Raw genomic sequence first — 22,631 nt, forward strand, 5'->3', positions numbered from 1 at the left:
TTGTCCAATTTATGGGATTTATTAAAAATATTTCACCAGACTTTTCTGTAAAAACCCAAAGTAACTTTAGACATATTTTTGTTGTCCATAGAATTATGTATTTTGTTGTAAATCATTATTTAATAACAATAAAATTGACACCCCCAAAACAAAAGTATCTACATTCACATGCCTCTGGGGAAACCACAAATGGCCATTTTTCACTGGTACAAACTCGGTGTGGATGGACTTGGTTATGGGCTTCCTTTAGTGACGTTGACATGGTACCAGCCCCTTTTCAGTCCCTACTCAACTGGGATTCCAAATGTACCAATCAAGGCTGAAAATACGATGTCAGAAGACTGCCGGCCACTGATTGACTGGGGGGAGTCAATGATTGTGTCACAGAAACGACTCCCTTACAAGAATCAGTCCTGGCATTTGTAAAAATTCCCAAAGACGACAGAGTGCATTTGGCGTTTTATTGAAAACGACACAACGTCCAGACCATATGACTTTACTTTTCAGACTCTGAAGCTGCCCTGGTAGGACGAACCAAACACATAGAGGTGGTACTCAGCTGTGAGGGAAAATGACTGGAACCATGTAGAGTCGAGTAAAACTAAGTTGAGCAGTGCTGGGACAGTACAAGTGGAAAAGGAGTAATAAAGGAAACAACTGATCGTGTCTTTGGTGTATGTTTGTTTGAATTTTCTTGTTTTTTTTTTATATTTCTTTTCCTCCTTGAAAGGGGTTTACTTGTATTCTGTACATCTGCAGCAAAACATTTGAGTCATATATTAGAGGACTTCATGGCAGAACATTTGGAAGCAATAAAACTCATAGAAGTTTGTTTAAAGAACCAGATAGACCTGTAATGACCAGATTTTATTATAAATGAGAGTCAAACAAGACTAATAACACCGTGAACACTGTGTGCTGCCATGGCATTTATGGACATGACTCACCCCAAGCGGGAGAAAAAATGGACACGGACTGCATTGATTGTTGACAGACGAAGATGAAATCGATCCTGGAGGTAAATCAGAGCAAACCTTTCTCTCCCTGATTCTTGTCGACTAGGCCAGCTTGAGATGGTTACAATGAATCTCAAAAGGGAGCGCTCCTTTTATTGTATTTTCCTCCCTAGGGTGGTGAGGTTCTCACAATCAGTCAGTTTTACTTGCAGTAGACAGTGGTCACAGCAACCTTAGTCTGGGAAGGCAGGGAGGAATTGTGTTTCAGGCATATACAGTAGAATGGCTCTTGATCAATTCTACAATCCATCCTGCCATTTTGTCCCCATGTGTTGCCATCTTGTGTCTCTTTTCTACTGCCATTTTGTTATTGTAAATATACCATTTTGTACCCACGTACCACTGAATTTGTTTATTTCCTTTAATAATTAAGTATTCTTAATGAAACATTTTCAAATTACTTGTATAATTTAATTCAATTTAAAATGATTTTCAAAAGACTTCATATTAAGTCCTACTTGCATCATTCTTATTCCCATAATGGACCAGTTAATTCTCATGGATAATAACAGATTATGACCTCTTATCTAACCAAATAAAGTCAGACCTATTAGGGTTACCAGCAGAAACATAAATCCGCACCCATGCCTCGGCCAGTTTTCCTTTACAGTTGTTTTATATCCAATTTCCATGTGTTCCCCAACCCTCAACATGATGAAAACACCAAGATTCCTCAGATTAGGCTACCTTCCTTCATTCCTCCATGGCCCACTTCTGATGCTAATGTTCCCAAAGCTGCTCCTTCCAGTAGTAGATGGGGGTCACCTTGGGAACCCTGACTGGTCTGCAGCCCCATATGCAACAAACTGTGATGCTCTGTGCACTCTGTCACATATTTATCTTAACAAGCATTAGCTTAACCTAACTTTAGCAAATAAAGTGTAGGAACAATCCAAATTTAAATAGTTTTTTAATGCCATTACACATCTCCTGAATACTTAATAAATAAGCTTGTTGCAAACTATTCCACAAGAGTTATGGATTCATCCCTTCAGGCAAAAATGTAAGACGGAAAGAACATTCTAGATTTATTGTCAGCCGAAGTGTAGAAAAAAAAAAAAAATCAGTTTCAATATGTAAAATGAAAATTTCTTTCTGCAGGGTTTAGATTTTATGAAGATAGATATGAAATGACAGCAAGAGATTAACTTAGTGAACAGATGGCTTATATTCCCAAAACAGTTTCTGAGGCATAATTTAAATTAAAAAAACAAACAAAAATACTTGGTTATGAAATTTTACTAATGTACACTATCAGACAGCTGAGCAGCTGGCAGAAAATGCCCATTCGATAACAAAATGTAGCGAAACATTTTTGTGTAAAAGCGTGCATTTCCCAGGTTCTGAAGCAAAAAGAAAAAAAATGCATTTGATTTCTGGATTGCAAGCCATCCAGCTTTCCTATGATGACACTGGTAGGATGTTAAAGGTACAGCTGGGAAATGTTGTAAATCTGTCTATTTAGCAAAATCAGTAAATCTGCCTAAGGCAGGAAATTCTGTCTTGATACTTCCTGAGTGAGGAGAAAATACTTTAAGTAGCCGCTGTAGGAGACATGGAGACTGTTGAATGAGACATGGAGACTGTTGAATGTTATGGACACAAACAGGCACCAGGCAGCTTGTTTTGGACAAGAATTGTGATAGCAAGAAATATTCCATGTGCTGGATGTATTTTACAAAACTACTAATGTGTCATAATTTTTTTTACTGCTTATATGTACAGTGCTGAGTAAAAGTATCTACCCTGTCATGGACATCCTCTGTTTTTTGTTACGCTAGAATGTTTTCATGAATAATACTTTACAATAATAAAAAAAAGAAGATAATTTGAAGAATATTCATGATGCAGTTTTGAGGGGATTTCAACTAAGGGGAACAAGTAATCCAAAAAAGTAATGGGGCCCTGTGTAAAAAAGTAATTGGCCGATTGGCTATTGGTTTTGCCAATAACCGGTGGACAATTGGAGGGATTTTTGATATGAAAGTCAAAAGATAAGGATATGATTTTCTTCTCCTGAAACACTGTGTACGTTTTACACTGGAATAAGACTTAGATCTTCCAGAAAGTTAAACTTTGTACGTGTTAGTCCACAAACTGTTTCCAGCGCCTCTTGTTTGGTTAGAGTCTTGCTGTGATTCATTGAAGTCCCAAAACTTCAGCTGTTCCTGAATTTTTTTAAATTCAGATTATGCCGTGCAGCTTTTTAACATCTTTTAGCTTTTTTTTTATGTTGTTGCAACTGGGTGTAGTAAAAGAAATTCATGAGGGCTATTAACTTTTCCTATCGGGTCAAGTCAGTTTGAAAAGCTTCTTTCCTTCAATAAACAAAATCCTATTTTTAACATAAATTTGGTATTTACTCAGGCTATGTTTATTAATTAAAATATATTTTATGACATCTAAGAAATCTGTTTCTCACAGGATTGTATCTCTTGCTTCCTTGTACACCACTATAATCATGTCCATAGATTTCAAACAATGCATAATTTAGGTTATAATAGGATTGTTTGGAGTGGAACATTTGTCAAATTCTGTTATTTAGGGCTGCCAATGATGCAAGTCAAAAACATTAACACAATAATCAATTTGTACCACGTTTTATAAAAATATTTTTTTCTGATCACAGGAAGGAATATTTTTAAGCCACACACAGCCTGTGAAGATCCAGTTTTACAGATGCTCAAGAACCATAACTCTCAGGAACTTGTCATTCAGCTGGACTTGTTTACCCTTGGCATTCTTAAAGTATGATTGGCTGGAAAGAATCAACAACTGCCAGGAGACTGATTTGAGTTATGGAATAACTTTTGAAGTCGTCCCTGCTTTCGTCAGTTGCGTGTGTGTGCATGTGTCCTAGACACTGCTGTTTTTCTCTACTCCTTAATGGAAAGGACAGGTGCTTTAAAGATGATCATGTTTGCATTGTGAAATCTCGACTTGTATTAGACATCAGGTTCTTTTATTTGGAAATAAATTCACAGTGCACCGAGTCTCTTTCTTGCATGGTTTTGATTAAAGACTGTTTGTTTATGACGCAAGCAGTTATATATCCTACAAAAAGGGCCACACCACTTTCCTATAAAAAAAAAGAAGAAAAAAAAACACCCAGTTGATGTTGACCTGCGAAGAAAAACATACATCCATGCCAAAAATGGTAACACAATGTTCCCCAAAAATGTTGCGCTTATATTTCAAAATTTGTTGATCGAATTTGAGAACATTCGCTTGTGGGGAGCTACACTAACAGTATGGTAAATTTGATTAGTTCACTGTGTCAGAGCAGACATGCTCTACAACAGGAGGAGAATTGGATATTCCCCTCTTGCCATCATTGACGTCACAAAAAGGACCAAACATGCATATACGTATCCTTTGTCTCGGAGCAAGCTGTCCGTGTGAGCAATTTGGAGGTGTGTGCGCTTCACCTGGTGGGACTCTGTTGCACAACGAGCGAATTAAGAGGCATTAGAAAAGTGTATTTTTTTTTTAAGCATGTGGGTGGTTGGTTTTAGGCATTGAATGAAATCTTGCATGTTGCAGTCAGGGATGACAGGAACCGATGACCACAACAGTTACTGTTCCAAAAGTGTTGCAATAAATCAAGTAACTCAAAGACTATCAGCTCTGTGTGTTTGTGAGTGGCTAAAGCATTAGCATAAGGTCAGTTCACCCACTCCTTCAAATTATTCATGGAGGTCCAAACCTGTACACAGCTGTACCTTTATCACCGCTACCAGGCTCCATCTTGGAGCAACCAGGACTCAGATATGCTGATATCATTAATATTAAACCCAGATGGAGATCTCCCATGCTCGATTGTTCATAGTTGAGTAAGTGTAAGTGAGCAAAGTTTATTTATAAAGTGCTTTTTACAGACATAAAATCACAAAGCGCCGTACAAGAAAAATCAACGTTAAATTATAGAGAGAATAAAACAACCAATAGGAGAACAATAAAATCATTTGTATCCAGTGGGAGCACATTGCACCCCAGGAGATCTCTTTATGTTCTGTCTACCTTTTTAATGTTTTCTTTTTGTTGCTAGGCTAGTAACCACCCCAATTTTCTGGATGCACTGCTGTAATATATTAATTTTTGAAAAATAAAAGAAAATGAGTGATGCCTCCTGAAAGAGGAGGCTTTATCTACAAACCACAACAGGTCCTTTGCTTTATGGCAGATGGTTATTGAGGACTGGAAGTGATTCAAACTGGAATAAAATATATATTTATTATCTCTGAAATATATCCAGTTAACACTTTATTGGCAACGAACATTCAAAGCAAACAGGGGAGTGTTGTGAACTTGATGAACTGAGTGGGATGAGCGGGTGGAGCGGGGAGAAAAAGAGCAACTGAGAAGTTTACGGACCGCACACACAAATGAACACATGGTTTATGCAGCAACACACATGTTTTGTCCATAAAAGTAAATGCCAACGCTTAAACTCTCGTTTGATTCTCCTTTTGTTTTTCTTCCAACAACAGGTTTCACAAAAGACAACCTGAGAATTTAACCACTTCTGCTGCAGCTAGTCCCAAGGAAACTGCTCACTTGATTAAAAGCCCCCTCAACCCATACACACCGCGATATGCCCAACTGGCAGCAAAGCTTTAACAAAACCCATCTGGACTTGTTGATCTTTATTTCACAGCGTCACAACATTCAATCATGGATAAAGTCTTGAATGCTACTTCTTGGCACGGCAGTCCTGGTTATAACCACTAGCAGTCAATCATAATTGCCCACATGGGCAGGAGCGCTGGATACAAATAAGTCATGTTTGGATAGAGAGAAAAGAGGAAACAAAACAAACTGTCTTGTACTTTCTCTCGATGTCACATTTAACACGCAGGTTTCTGAGCTGTATTTGCGTCACCGCCGGGTGAGCCGCATCTTAGGAGGGCCGCTCAATTATTTCAGACTTTGACCAAAGCGCGTCTGATCGGTGGACAGGGTTACCATGAGAAACATTGCACGCTAAGCGCTCATGTAGCCAGATACATCAAAGCGCCTTGGAGCTAGCTGGATGCAATATTTGAGAGCAGAATGTCTAACTTAGCAGTCATACGCTGTAAACAATAACATAGTAACAAATACATTATTTTCTAATTAATCAACTGACCTCTGCTCCCAAAAGGACAATTCACCCAAACAACTTCCTTAAATGCTTCTGGAGAGATGGAGATGTCAGTCAGCTGCTTTTCTCATATAAAAGATATGCTTACATGTCTACAAACGTGTCCACTTTACGCCGACCTGCTGCAGATGTATTATTTCCTTGTGTCAAACAAAATCTTGGAATCACTTCATTCAAATCACCTCATCTTTTTTCATTCTTTAGCAAACCTAAAATGATTCCTCACACGAACAATATCTTTGGAACAAAAAGCCTGTAACCTCTGTAAACTCCCTTCGTCTGTCTATGTAACAGTTTTGATTGTGTTCTTCGTGTTGGAGCAATGGTAAAGTCTTACGGTGCCCCCATCTTTTCAGCCCCAACAATGCAAGTGCTCTTTACAAAAGGCACGTTTTTGCTTTTCTACAATTAGTTTTCTCAGTCAATTAAAAAATAATTGCGGACTTTAAATCTGAAGAGGTTAGAAAGTAAAACGGAGATTTCGGTTTTCTGCGGAGAAAAATTGAGTGTGAAAAATTGAGTGTGAAAAATTGAGTGTGAAAAATTGTCTGTCAAATGATAGTGTGCAGCTTGTAGAAAATGAACAATCGCCTATCGGACCGGATTATTTTTACCTGTGAGAGCGAAAATAGTCAAGAAGCAAAGTTTACAAATAAATTTTTGTCAGCAGCAACCACAGAATCCTGGATACTCTTCAGACAGGTGATCTTTCTTCCTTCTCTATAAACCTCTGGTATAAGAAGGGTGCAGAAGTAACATAAAACAAACCGTTTTGATGCTCTCTAGGAGGTCGTCGCATTGGAAAAAAAATCTTGCTCATATTGCGGACTATTAGAACTGAACCAGACACAAGCTGCTTTAATGTAAAGGGTTTTAATTAGTTTAAAGAAACAGTGCAAGAGGGTTTGATTTATCAAAGCGGGTTTGCTTCTGAATCATACATTTTATCCTTGAAAATGCCTCACCGTTTTTTAATAAAGTTTTCAGCAAACATAAAACAAAAATATTTCTCCTCTCTTGAATTCACAGTGATATTTGAAACAGAGATGATCTGTGCCGGCTGCATCGTGTCAGTCAGCAGAGGTATTATAAGGACAAGAAAGGAGTACATTCACATATCTGTGCATTAGGTCATTCATGAGTCTCTAATGGAAAAAGCATTCTTTAAGAATGAAGTATCAAATTTTTACCATGGTAAACATCTGTCATGGAAACAATACTGAACATAATTGTGGTTGTTTTAGACAATTAAGATGCTATCTCTGTTTTGCAACAGAATTCCAATTTCAGCACCAGAGTGATTATACCCTTTGCTCTCTGCATAAACTATACACGGTTCTCCTAATCAGAAATTGGGTTAAATAAAATAAAAGTCCTCCTGGAAGCTAAACTGATTTGGCAATTTTGTTAACAACACAGTAATAAAACAATGTTGTCTCTTTAGCTAATGAAATAAATAAGTAGCTACCTCTTATTACGAGATGCTTAAATCAGAGGAAAGCATCTTAAGAAGAACATGCTTGTGTATAAAACTTCTAACATTACACTGTAAAATCTCAGCATTCTCTGGCTGCCCACGACTGAAGCATGCAACAGTGATCCCTACATGAACTAGAAATATTTGCCTGGGAGCAGCGGCACACAGGATTTTCAACAAGCAATGCCCGCTGTAGAGAAGGGATCTGTCAGCCATCTGCTTAGGTTTTTACCATGAGGTTTGGGAGTCCGGTTATTTGGAATCTCTACATGAAGCTCAATAAGATGAATGAATCCAAGAAAAAAATAAAATAAAATCACAATCTGTGACCAACTTTATAGGTCAGTGCACCGTTTTTCTTTTTTAAGCCAAAGATGTCACACTGACACGGAAATAGCCACACGCGGGCCAACGGTTGACGAGGGCCAGAGGTAAACAGTAGAATGATGGCTTCCTGGGATCAAGGTAGTGGGGATAAGAACTGGAGGAATTGTATCTGTTTGCTAAAATGATAAGTTTCCAAAAAGCTGGTGCTAATTTTAAAATAAGGGAGGACTAAGGAAAACAGCAGCCTGTTGGGTTGTTGAGATTACAAAAAAATAGATCAGGGATGTTACTCTTTTTGTTTGTTACATATTTAAACAAATCATGTAAAGCGTGTTCAATAACTGTGTTGCTTTTTAAAGTATTCCATACACAGAATATGATAAGAGCATAAAAAGCAACTTCTAATAAAAATCAAAGACAAGGCAGTTCTTTTTTTATCCTGATATTATTATACAAATAATTACATTTACAGCACACTTTTACAGGCTGTAAATAATGATTTAATAGTCTGAGTCATGTTTAACAGCAATCCAAGCATTTCATATTTTATTAAATAGTTAAAGGAATGTAGCAATCTGCTGTATTCATTTGAACAAACTACTACATTATTGTTTTATTGAGATGTCAAGAAGGTTCTGAGGAATATGATGTAAGGTCATGACCTAGACGTCCTTGCAAAAGTAAATATAGGAGTAAATTCAAAAACTCCCTCCTGTATATCTGGTCTGCTTCATAAATCCAGTGCAGAAATAAAACTAAGAGTGACGGCAAAACTGTTGCAAAAACGCAAGTAAGATTACACTGCTTCACAAATCACCAAAACAAAAATCTATCCATATTTTAAATAGAGTTAACTGGTTCACTGCTTTGCTTCTGTTTGCCTCGGTGTTACTGAGAAAACCTGTTTGTGGTAAGTGTGGCAAGGTCAGTTCTAGCTATTCAAGTTATTTGATTATGATGTTTTGGTGTTGGTCAAAAACTAAAGCGCAATCCTACAGTTAACCTCTAAACTTTACCTTCCAAAAGAAATTTAGGGTCGTAAGAGAAGAATCACATTTGAGTACCCAAAATAAACAGACCATAGACTGTTGTTGCTTTCGCTGATCTCCAAAAATTTCAATTATAAGTGACCATTACCGTGTTTATTTCTTGAGCCGCATGGACATGAGCGTAGGGACTTTTGATCTCCAAAGTAAAGTAAGAACGGCTGTGAAAGGTGAAGCAGTGGCAGCTCATTAGACCCGTCTGCTACGACGAGGAACGCGGTTCGAGCTGGGCCGACAGAGCTGTCTGTGTATAGATAAGAGAGCGGGATATAAACAGGTGGGCAACGTGTTTATTGACAGGATTTAGAGTACCACTGACCCCTGAGCAAACCTTGCCCTCATTTGGCAATGAAAGCACTTCCGTCGCTGGACGGCATCCAGCTCAGGGGGATGTTTGCTTTCACTGGCCGAGCTCAGTGGTGCCCGGACTTAAAGCAGACTTCCAACTCTCGATGGGTCCACACATCTGCTGGGGACCCTGCATATTCGTGAGGGAATGTCTGCGCTTTCGCTATGATCTCACCTTGTGTGCCTGAAGCTTGTTAAGGGAGGAATTACTGCGCAAACAAGCTGTTGTCGGCTTCAGACCCAGCAGAGTTCTGGACTCTGTGATGTTCAGCTGTATCTGTGCAGGCTTAGCGAACGTTACTTAACCTCAGACAAGAGGCGAATATACAAAATGCAACCGTGCAGCTGTCAACAAGGATAAGCCCTGCATGGAAACACCGCAGCTCTCAGGATGTTTTGTCTGAAACATCTGCTTTCGATGAGGCTTCAGAGAAAGTGAAGAGATATTTGCTCTTTTATTCATTTATTTACTTTTTTTTTTTTTTGCTTCCATCATTGGTGATTGCTGATGTCTCATTCCCATAAGTGGAGGCTTGAATTTGACTGACCTTCTGGAAATTAAATTTATACAAAAGTTTATGGATTACCTTCAGGACAAAAACATGATTTTTCAAAATCGAGGAAGATCAAACATTTTCCAGGAGTCATGGCAGCAGTGTGGAAACAAATAATTCATTCTGCACAATGAAACAATATCCTTGCTTTGTCATAAAGCCAATTGTGTTTTTCCCAGTGCTGATGTGTAACATGGTAATAAGCCCTTAATTTAGATATTCATAGATTTATTTAATTTACTCAAAAGAATATTGGAAGTTTTTCTGTCTGACACACAGTCTGTTTTCTCCCTTCATTTCTAATATGTCTTTAGTAGGGATACATATTTACTCATTGTTGTTTATTTTTAGACACAAACACCAGTGAACTATCTATTTTTAGGCTTTAAATAAGGAACCTGCAAAAACAACTCAAATTCTAAGAAAAGAAACAAATGTGCATGGGATGTATTAATTGAAGGACAGATAAGTTAAGTTAAATGAATGGATCTGGACTACTCTGTAAGTTGCCCATTGTTATATGGGTATTTCTTCAGAATCTGGAATAAAATAAAAAAAAACTGCAACTTTCCGGAGGATGAAGGGCCAGACTTAAGGATTGTTTCTGCTTGGAGATTATGATGAGGTTGCAGAGAAACAGAGTTTGTTTGTCAATGTTCTTGTTCAGGAGGGAGACGTGTGGGGAACACAATTTGGATGTTTTTGTGCAGAAGAGAAAGCGTTGGTTTAAACTTACAGAGACAGAGCAGAATGGGTATGTGTAAAGTGGGTGTACACATGGTTTAAATGCTTTGTGGTGCAACAACACTTAAACTCCTCAGCGAAATCTGCAGCAACGTCACAATCAGCCACTTCAAGAACAACAATGAGCTGTAACAGCACCACAAATCAAGATGCGATTATGACATCAAAAACCATTCATCTAAAAGAAGTAAGAATGAAGTCAAATGGATTACCTGAGAGAGTGACAGTTACCAGATTCCCACATAAAACTCATTTCTAGACTTTCGCCATCTCAAACTCCTAGAGTTGTGAATTGTGGCAAAAAGGAGAACATATGATGGGTAGATGTATGTATGTATGGATTAATTAATGTAGTGCTGCATTTTACTGAACTGTAAAGCCTTCCAGCATATCTATCCATCCATTTTCTTACACCCTTATCCCATTGGGGTTGGGACGGGTGCTGGTGCCCATCTCCAGCTGTCAACGGGCGAGAGGTACAGGGGTACAGGGCAACACAGAGACAGACAGGACAAACAACCTGTCAACAGCACACACACACACGCGCCACTAACCCACCCCCTCCCACCCACACACACACACACACACACCTAAGGAGAATTTAGATAATCAAATTCATCTGACAGTCATGTTTTTGGACTGTGGGAGGAAGCCGGAGTACCTGGCGAGAACCCACCATTGCTTAAATTTATATTATGATGATCTTAATTTAGAAAAACAAAAAAACAAGAGGATCACAAATGGCATGTTTCACTATTCTGAATCACTAATATTTATCTGAACACCTTCAATATGAGGAGAAGCCTCATACACATTTCAATGTCAGTAATAATTCAAACTTTTAAAAATTATTTTAACAAAATTCTAAAACGTCAAAAGACTACATAACACTGATCTCAGAAATTGCTTAACTTTTTTCTCTAGGTATTCCAGCATTAAAATTCAAAGCTGATCACATTCACCAGAGGGAAGTTGGCGAGTGATTGTTAAACAGAAGTCCATCTATTCCCGCTGATGGATTTTCTCTGTCACCTATCTTCATTGGGGATTCCATTTAATCTGTATCAGCGCACCGCACAGCTACAACAATGCCTGTTAAAGCATCATTAAAGACGACAGAGAGATACCGCAACGCATCAATCATAGTTCTTACTCTTTCACGCTGCAAAACTCACCGTAAGTATAGCCTCTACTCTGAAAACGGAGGTTTCTAATAGCATGAGAGCTCCTAACGAGCGCTATGTACAGCAGCTTCAAGTAGACACGACTATATGTGTGCAAGCTGGGTGTATACATCATCCATTTGGTATCTGGTTTGACCGCTGATTCCCCTTACCTTGATCTTTTTTAGAAAAATAGACAGCTGAGGAAGACAAGTATACAAAAAAGGTAAGAAAGAAGATTTTTTTCTTCTGTCAAGGAACCTTAAAAGAAGAGAGGCACGGTTAAATAAAAATGAGTCGGTGTAAAACTAGATAACTTGCTTGAGGTAAGAACATCAGGTTGAGAAAAGCAGTGGAATAGAAAGGTAGAAATACGAGGGAAGGCGAAAGAGGATTATCTGCAAAGAACTGAGCGCTGGGTCATGCAAAACCAATTCTGTTAGATGACAGAAAACAGCTGAAATCAAAACCGTTGCGTGCGGCGGGCATTGCAAGTCTTTCCATCTCTTTTGAATGCCGTTCCTGTCTCTCGGTCTCCTTCTTGTCTTTACTGTTGCTTAATACACCATACACACCCAGCCACCTTCGCCAGAGAGCGCCGTACAATTACAATTAATCATTAGCAAAAGAATAAAAAAAAAAAATCAATGTATAAATAAAAAGTTGTCGTAAAGTTTTCTGCTGTACGTTTATTTTTGTTTGCTATCCGGTTTGAAAATACAGCTGAGCCACGCAAACCAGATGTGGACAGCTTTCGCTCAGCGCAATTAGACCTGCGCTGTGCAATTTCACACATCACAGACTCCAAATGGCAGTGAGAGGGAGCTGTTAAAAGTTTTGACAACCTCAACACCCCGAAGCTATGGAATGTTATTTTGTTAAACTGTGTAATTCTCCAAGCCTGTGCATTATATGCCTGTCTATTGGGTGTGAAGGAGGGGGTGATTGGTTTCAAATGGTTTAGGGAGTGTAACTTTTCTCATGAGATTAGATGCATCTTCTCTAGAAGAGGAAAGCGTTTGGACACTGAGCAGCAAAATGAACGAACCGATTTTTAAGCCTTGTTTGCACCAACTCAAATCGTTCCCCCTCTCTTTCCCACTTTTCATTAAGGTATAACAACGTATTGATGGACAGAAAACAGAACTGAAACAACTTAAGGATCTTCGATTTTAAATGAGCCACACTGCCGAATGTATCTTCAAAATAAAGATCTAGGGAGCCAGAAACGGGGAAGAAGTAAATCGCTGCAGACCAAAAAGTAGGACTTTAAAGGTACGTTCCTGTTCAGAACGTACTTTGAGACAATGAGCTACATGCACATAGAAATTTCTATAAAAATAATGCTTAAACAGCGTAAAGGGCTTTAAGAGTCAGCTGTTTTAGCTCCGTTATGCTATTCTTGAAGTTAAGAACTCACCAAACATGTCAAGTTTGATAAAATGCATCACCAACAAAAAAAAATTCCAAGCAATGGTTCAACAAGCGGTTTGCTTGTAAATTTCCTCTGATAGTTAAGATGCTAGAATGCCAATGTTCAGGGTGAGTAATAGCTAGAAAGTCATTTAAAATTGTTCCTGTTTCTAACAGGACAGCTGAATTATTTTTTCTCAAGATGGCAGATTTGGAATCTGGCATATTTAACCAATACACAAACAAGTCTAAAGTAGAAAAGCTCAATTGCACTTACATGAGTATTTATTTGGTATGTTATATTTTGTGTAAAGTATGAAAATAAAACATTATTAGAAGAGAATGTTCTACAGAAGGTACATAATGCATAAACTATGAGCCATTCAGGATAAAGTGTATCTCACTGACTTCTCGGTTTAGGCAGTGGTAATGGTTGTATGAACTTTTTAAGTTTTCAATGGAGAAAGCTCTGATCCTGAGAATTGCAGACCCAGTTAACTTAGTGAGGACATATGCAATGTGCTTTAGGACCACAGCATAGCAGTCAGATGAGCATCATGACTTGGAGCTGACTTGCATAAAAAAGTACTACAGTTTGTTTTTTCGTCCTGGTGAAATTATAGATCCTATGAGATGCTGTGGTGCTGGTTGATCACCCAACATCTAAAGGAATATACTACTTCACCAATCCCATCCAGACAAAAGGAATGGAAATTTAGTTTTTTGTTTTTCACATAGATGGCAAAAACTTCTTAGGTGCTTAGGGGACATCATAGATTTGTATATGATGGAAACATATCGGGGCGATAGTAATAGTAATAGTGTTTTTACCCAAGTCACTTAACTAAATTTTTCTAAGGATTTCACATGAATCTTTGATGCTTTCAGAGAACAGAGAAGAAATTATATTAAGTAATTTGAATGTATCCTAAAAATTAATTTATGTCTTTGTTTTGTTGGCTCTACTGGCCTTTATTTGAGAGTGGTCAGACAGGAAAGTGGGTAATGAGAGAGGGGGGAGACATGAGGCAAAGGTCATCAGGCCGGGAATTGAACCTGTGATGGCCGTGCCGAGGACTAAAGCCTCCTTATGTGGGTTGTGCTCTACCCCCGTGCCACCACAGCACCCCTTTATGTTTTTTTTTTTTTTTCTGTTATTAAGTAATCACAGTCATTGATTTTGGACTAAAGATGTAACTTCAATGTGTTAATCAGCAAAATGGTTTACATTTTAATGCTAAGGGAGCTAAAGTTAGGTAGACCAGCCCATGATTGGCTGAATGGAAAATATTCTATGACTTTTTCTGTACTCACTCTTGAGAATCGTTTTTTTTTTTTTTTTTTATTATCTGAAAGCCACCAAGTTCACCTTTGCAGTCATTTGTAAAACATTCTGCAGGCTAGACAGTTAGAGGTCAAACATTCATGATCTGTAGAACATATTAACATTGATCAATGCAAATCATTTTGCACACAAAATACTCTTTATGGCCCAGAAAGGATTGCTTTTAACTTGAATTGAACATTATATCAGGGAACAACAGCTTGAACCTAGACCATCTGCTGCTTTCATCTCAGTGTTTATCATTCAGACAACAGAGATTAGAGGATGGGGGGAAAAGAAAAACATTTCTATTATCAGGCAACCAAACGCAGAGTAATAGTGAGCTGACAGACAATTTATTCAAAGGGCACAAAAAAAAATCAGTTCCAAACTAAAGGTCTTATTTGCATTTAAAATGATATTTCATACTTACTCATCAAAACACCCCTCCCTCTGCTCTTTTGGATTCAGTGGCCCTCTACAACTCATAACAAATCACTTAGATGACAAATGTTTTAGTGTTTCTGGGCTTTCCTTCTATATGCATGAATTTACAAAGCAAAGGAGTGAAAAGAAAGCAGATTTTCTAAAAGTAAAAATTAATTACCACGATAGCAAAGAGAGCAGCAATTCAACTCGGCTGGCTATGTCAATATGTTTTTGTTTATTTTTAAATGTCTGGTTGTGCACAACTAGGGCATAAATTGCTGGTATATAATAAATGTCAGAGCATTTTTTTCATTAGAAATAGATTTTAAACTCATTTTCTGTAAAGAATTTCTGTAAAAAAAAGCTTTGCTGGCCAAACAAGGAGAGTAAAAATATCCTGACAACACTTTTTGTTTTGCTGTATTAACACTGTACACCACACTGGCTTCAATCTACATTTTTGATTACCATTTGAAAGACTAATCCTTATCAATAATGACATTAGATTGATAGGGCAATATATTGTGTAAAATGATTGGATAACCTCTACATATTTATGTACAACTTGATTCTAAGCACCATCACCCCATCCAATTTAGCATTAGAGGTTCCAATAATGTCACAAATAAGAAAATGCTCACAGTCAAAAAGGAAAATTAAATTTGATGCTCTCTCTCTCACACATATGCTGCCAAATTTCAATTTTATATTAATACAAACTGATTTATATATCGAGATATCCGACGTAAATTCTTTGTACTTAAAAAAACTAGTGTCATGCTTTTTCTTTTCTTGCCATGTTTGTTGACGTGTCTGCAAATGTGAGACTAAACACCAAGAAACAAAACATATGTGCGAAATACCAGGTCCGATTGCTTGTGATTCGCACGAGTTTTGTATATTGTGTGTCCATCATGACACACAGGGTTTAAATTGTCTGTTATGTACTTGCACACAATGAGCTAATTTTCCTGTTATGCCTATTTTGTTCCTTACTCCCAAGTGGTTAAAGTTTTATTAGCTTAAATGATAAGAAAATAAGTAAGAACATCTGCATGGAGTGTCAGGGGAATTGTAATGTCATTCAACTTTTGATAGCAGAATTTCTTAAAGTCCAAAGACAATATGTTGCAGTGTGCCTTAGCGGGAAATCAAATTATGTTTTGTTACAGTTTTAGATGTGTAGAAAGGAGAAGATGGAACTGTATTTACCTTGTTTATCCTGAATATTTTAAAATCTAGAAGAGATTGTGCTATGGGCTTTTAAGTGCAAATATGTTGAATTAATCAAATATTGCCTTAAATATTGATAATACATATATGTCAATGTGACATGAGAATTTTTTTTATTGTTTTAAGTTTTTATCACAAAGAAAGTAGAGGTCCTTGGGACCTTTACTGCTAAACCGTTCCTTTATTTTCTTAGGTTTTCGTCTAATACAGCATGCGATTTTCCTTTCTCTGCATTCTGAAGCAGCATTATTGATTAATAATCCTCACTGTTCTGACACGTACAGTTTATTCTCTCATTACGCTACAACAAACTCTGGTACTCAAGGGGAACTGTAGCACTGTGCATTATGGATAGGATCATTACGGCTAAAATAAACTGTCCCTATTTTGCCAGTTCCTGCTCATTTAGGGCCGGCCAAGTATCTCTGCTCTCTGTCATGGGTAGTTACACACCCTGCTGCTGGTTCACTGGCTAGCCATACAGCTTCCTGTTTTCAGTGAAAACACGAGGGGGAAAAAACCCTCAATAGGTAAATCCATATAAATGAGCAAGAAAGTACATGTACCCCATTAAAAGAGAAATTTGGATTGTTTTTATAGTAATAATCAGAACACATTTGTTTCAGATTAGGTGGAATTTCATTGTTGGTCACAGATCTGTTATGTTGCCATTCCTCAACCCGTCCAAAAAGAATAAAAAAAGAAAAAAATCAAGATAATTCCTCCAGACACTAACAGCAAATATATACAAAAAATAAAAGTGCAAACAGCTTTCAAAAAATGTTACGAAGTTGAACTCCTGTACTTACTGTATGTTATTTTTTTTTTATTATTGATGTACACCATCTTGTGGCAGCCTTCAAAATAACAATCTAAAACAAGGCCTAAAGCAGAGATCTATAACCCGTCACTCTTTAGCCACTCGAAAATGAAATAATTCAGAAATGAGAAACAGTTGAAAAAACAGAAAGAGACCGGAGGTTAGTTTTAGCATGTGTATATACAGTATATATATATATATATATATATATATATATATATATATATATATATATATATATATTATATTTATTATCGACATAAGTGAAGATGTATAAACATATCCATCTTTTCATTAAAGCGTATTTATTCAATGAAAACAAAGTTATCCACGTTAAAAAGTAACTTTTAATTTTGAATTCAATTTTCTGTCAAAACACTTGGGCACCAGGGGTTGATAAAAAGCTTGGCTTTGTAGGTTTTGCGGCTCTAGATGGATTTTATTTTGTAGGAGTAAGAATAAAAATGGATTATTGTATTGAAAAACTTGCGGACCCCTGTGCTAAAGCAAATAATAGTGCGATTTCTACCGGATTTCATGATTCGTGTCCCATAAATAACTCTCACTGCATCCATGGAAATATCAATATACCTCACAATCGATCCGCTGGTGAGTTTTATTTATGGCCATTCTAATGCGACGTACCTGTTTCAAGTTTAGAGTGGTCCGTCCTCTCTGTCACCTTCTCCTGGCTGATGAGGTAATCAACGATGCGTACGCCGATTGGTGGCTCTGTGTGGTTCCACTCCATGATGACCAATGAGCTGCTGGGCTCATAGGTGTAAGACAGCTTCAGCCTGGTGACAGAGGGACAAACACGGAAAACGGGCGCCGCCGTGAAGCATCCTGTCAACATGGCGACCTTTTACCATAGCCGACAGCTAACATCATCCTTCCTGATTCACACACCTGCGAGCTAAATAAAAACACGATCATAAACACTGCTGTCGAAGAAGAAAGTCGGGGATTTTTCTCCCAACGTCTGATTCGCTCTAGAGTTGATGTTTGGCATTGCTGTACGAAGCACCAAGAATTTTGTATACACAGGTTGCCCTGGCAGCCAATCAATATACACCAGTTTGTTTAATTGAAAAGCACACCCTGAGCGGACAGGAGGAATAAACCATTGATCGCTGTGATGGTTGGCTGCAATTAAATATTGAGTATCCACAGAAGCTGATGGCACATTGCTCGAGTCCACGCTGGAAGGAGATTGATTTCTGCTGGTAAAATGACAGATGGCATTTCTCACATCCCTTCCGAATGGGTTGAACTGAGGTAAGGTAATGTTATTTCACTAACATGGGTTGAGGAAGCGGGGCGCAGGTGGGCAGTCCATCTGTGCCAAACGCGCTGGAATCACATCGACACCAGTCATCAATAACGTCGCCTTTGCCTGAGCACCACAGCATGCTCATCATTGCGTCCTGGAGAGCCTACAAGGACGAAAAGCCCAGGATTAGTAGCGAGGCAAACACAGCTTTAACTACTTTGTGTTGGTCGATCACAAGAAAATGAATTTAGGTTTTCGGTTGCAATGTGAAAATGTACGAATACCTTTGTGAGGCAATCCAAACGGAGATAAGCAACAACTTGTTTGGAGTCAAACGTTTACTTGTGTTGAAAAAAGCATAGCAGGTGATTTGCAGGAGCAAATTTGAAGCCCAGTTGCACTTACTAAAAATCATGTGTAAATATGTGAGTAACTTAAGAACAAATGACACCTTTTCTTATAAATTGTGCTATCGTGGGCAGTAAAAGGAAAAAAAAAACCATATAGAAATATTCAATCAAATTGGAGCTGTTGTGTTTTGTCTTGGTGAGTGTCTACACCAATAATTTCGGATGTTTCCATCAATAGCAGCTCTGTCTGTCCGACTGAGCTTGGCGATAAAGGCTCTTAGACATGTACAGCCCCATATTGACCGCCTCTTCATCCTGCAGGAGCAGAAGCTTTTTCGACGTACAATATTGATGGAATCAAATAAGTCACAGAACAGCATGGCGGCCCCGTGGCATGGCATGCTTTCCAAAGAGCAAGGTGTGAAACTGAAAGAGAAATACTTCCCTGGTAGGTTCTTTGTGTTTCATAATGAGGGCTTAAGGTTTTGGATGTCACACATACTGTTATCCACATAGAGAAGGCTGCGTAGCAGGGAGCCAGCTGACGGACTCTATGCGGTTTTAATGATCATGCAGCCGTCCTCATGCCCAGATTATTAAATGCTGTCTTTAGGCATAAAGTTCCAGCTCAGATTCAAAGGCGTGGAAAAGCCTTTGCACATCAAAGTGGAAAATACAACAATTTGACAGAAGTAGGAGACCGTGAGGGCAATTTTCTTAGACTCTGGAAACACAAATCAATTTCTGGAGAGAATAATTTGAACTTAGTGGAAAAATAAAAGTTGTGCAAAATAGGTCTTTTGAACATACGGCTCTGTGAAAAATCTGAAAAAAAAAAAAACATTCCACAAACCTGATAGGTCTCGTTGTTGGACACTAATTCGTAGATGGGAGCAGCTTTGGTGATCTTCAGGAGGACGGGTTCAGACTGCTGCCGCCCCTGTGCCGCCCTGGGACTCATGTGGCAGAGGTGGCAGGAGCGTGGGCACTGGCCCTGGCTGTTGCAGTCCATCCTGACACCGGCTGCCATGCGCTTAGCGCCCGTGTCCAGAAGGCTGGCAATGTACGCTGGGTAAGTCAACGTCCTGGGCTCCTTGTCCCGCTCCTCGGATTCCTCTGAAGGGGAGTTACCTGAATGTGCAAACAACAAGGTGATATACGTAGATTAAGGGCAGAATTTTCATGCAGAAGACTGAGAAAAAAAGTTGGGGGCTAGGGGAATAAAATACAGCAGAACTGAGGGAATATTTTTTTGCAGAACTGTGGCGAAACCACAAAGCATTTATATACAGTATATTCCTAAATTCCCATAACTTTCTTTTGGAGTGTTTTATTCTTTCTGCATCATAGACAGAATACATGAGTAGGGGTGTAAATAATTGGAGCTTTGTGTTGTGTCTGTGCTGAACAATGAAATGTTTACACTGCGCTAGATGTGACTGCTTTATTGATTTTATTTCTTTTCCTTTCCTCTAGCTCTGAGTTTAGAGTTTGACACACACACACAAAAATACACCAGCAATAACGTCAAAGATAAAACATAAGCCAGCAAAGCAAAAACCCTGGCTTTGCCTTCCAATTTATAACACATTAGAAAAAGCAACATTAAATTTAGCTCTTCTCCAACAGATAAGATGAAAATTAGATTAATAGGGACTTTGTTCTCTAGAAACTTTAATCAATTTCCTTTCAGCCCACTTTAATGCAGGAAACCTTAATTTGACATCCAAAATTGAAAAAAAAGAAGATGAAGACATCAAGGAAATTTATGCATACTACTGAGGATATTCCATAAATGATGCAGCAATTGTAACAATTTGTCGAGAACCGTTCTAATCACAGTTTCTCTGCCAACGATAATACATACAGCTAATGCCTCCTCTTTTTGTTTTTAACAATCCATTAACAGAGACCTATATTTCACTTACATTTTCACTTTTACAGTTAAGCCCACAATGAGATTGAATAATTTGAAATGTGCCCGATTTAAAAACAGGGAGCCAAGAAAATACAGAGGTGAACCAAATAAAGTGAGAGACATTTTCTCGTTTATATAGAGGGAGGGGAGGTATTTTATGGAGTCTTTTTAGTTTTACATGAATTCATTAAAATAAGAGTCATATCAAGGTGGGACTGGCTATGAGTTCTTGCAACCGCTGTGTTTTGCTGTGGAATGATTATGCAATATAAACTTCAAGGATTTGTTACTTACGATACACAAATATGAATTATGGTGAATTTGCTCTAATCCACTCCGGGCCAAAATGATAGACATCCTTGATTATATCTGGTTTGTTGTCTGTTACTGAGATCCTTCGGACTTGATTTTAAGAGGAATTTCAAGGTATTTTCTCTTCTACCATTATTTCATCCACTTTGTGCAATGTCACAAAGACCTTAAGAATAATGCTTGACTATGGCCACGTTTGTTTGCTCAAGTCTCCAATAAAGCCTTTCTCCATTTCATTTGTCCATGTGAGCAGCTGAAATGTTCAGTCATGTTTGAAGGTGTGACTTTTTTTCTTAGCACCAGCTTCTTCCTTGGATGACACCCTTTAAAATGGAATTAAATAACTTTAATAAAAAATATGATTTGTATTATTTGTCAGAACTGTCACTATGTCCTGATAGAATAGGAGCCAGATGATCTGTGAAAAAAACTGAGCTTCACCATGTTCTCTCAGTGGTCCTAGTGCCATCTGCAGAAATACATCGCTCCCAGAAACAACCAATCAGAGCCAGGAGGAGGGTCTTACCACAGTCAGTCATGCTTGTGTACACAGCGTGCTTGTACACAAAAAGAACTGTTTAAATACTTTGTTGAATATCAAGTATTTCAACAGCTGAAACTAAATTTCTTTTGAGAAAAACAACAAACCAAATACAACTTATATTCAATGTGTGAGTCAAAATAATACGGTCAAGTCTTTAAGGGATTCTTTATTACTATAGATATATTGGCATCATTCACATAAAATATTTCAATATGAACCAGTAATGACCACTTATATAGCAAATTATTAACTATTAATGTAGAAAAGAGCAGAGCTGCTTCATCTTTGTTTCAAATCCAACAAACAAACAAACAAAAAAATAAGCTAAAGTTGGAAGCATTCTGGATTAAAATCTCAGAGGTTTTTCTGCATGGAGTTTGATTGTTCTTTCTTAATTCTGGCCTCCTGCCACAGTCCAAAAACTTGACGATCAGGGAAATGGATCTCTCTAAATTATCCTTGTGTGTGTGTGCGTGTGTGTGTGTGTGTGTAGTGTTGTATGTCTTGTGTGTCTCCATGTTGGCCTGTGACAGACTGGTGATCTGTCCAGGGTGTACCTCGTCTCTCGACCAATCACTGTTGGAGATAGGGACCAGCCCCCCTAAGAAAATAACTGGATATATCCAACAGATAGATGGATGGGTTGGAACAGAGCAAACCTAGCAACCAAGAACTGTGCTTTGCCATACTACATGGTCATAAGTTTTTTCTGCTGCCTTCAAAGTTATTAGGTGAGAAACTTTAAGTGAAAAACTCAAGTAAGCATATCCAGCCTTGAGAACAAGAACCGAGAGCAAAGCCAACCCTGACGAAACAGATCAGTCTGTGTGAAATCAGTAAAAGACACAGGAAATGGAAATGAAGGAGTAAACAGTCGGGACATTGAAAGAAGCTGCTGATACAAAAATGAACGAACAATCACACCCAGCTGTGGAACCGTGAGGGGAAATGAATGTTTCTGGGGATCGGCAGAAAAACATAACATCCTACAAATATATACCAACCTAAGAAAAACCACATTAGCTCTGTCAAATATAGCATAAAGGGAGAAAAATATCCATCTGGGATATTATCAAAACATCTTGTATCCAGTAATATTCTGCAAGAAGAGTCATTTCATTTAGAAGATATATATATACAGTAGTTCTGCTTTTGAGAAATGGAGGGCTGTGCCAATCAAAGGGAAGGTAAAAAGAT

General features: G+C 38.1%; 1 protein-coding gene across 5 annotated transcripts in view; it reads right to left on the reverse strand.

The window, feature by feature from the left end:
• The window catches only part of astn1 (astrotactin 1), a 351,664-nt gene that overhangs the window by 31,773 nt on the left and 297,260 nt on the right, over positions 1 to 22,631 (reverse strand). For all 5 annotated transcript variants that reach the window (XM_032565575.1, XM_032565574.1, XM_032565573.1 and 2 more), the window contains 3 exons: positions 19,514 to 19,791; positions 18,340 to 18,473; positions 17,683 to 17,834 (listed from right to left, as the gene is read on the reverse strand). In XM_032565575.1, the coding sequence (XP_032421466.1) occupies positions 17,683 to 17,834; positions 18,340 to 18,473; positions 19,514 to 19,791 (564 nt within the window). The remainder of the gene's footprint in view (positions 1 to 17,682; positions 17,835 to 18,339; positions 18,474 to 19,513; positions 19,792 to 22,631) is intronic.

The sequence above is a fragment of the Xiphophorus hellerii genome, chromosome 6 (assembly GCF_003331165.1).
Source record: "Xiphophorus hellerii strain 12219 chromosome 6, Xiphophorus_hellerii-4.1, whole genome shotgun sequence".
Classification (NCBI taxonomy): domain Eukaryota; kingdom Metazoa; phylum Chordata; class Actinopteri; order Cyprinodontiformes; family Poeciliidae; genus Xiphophorus; species Xiphophorus hellerii.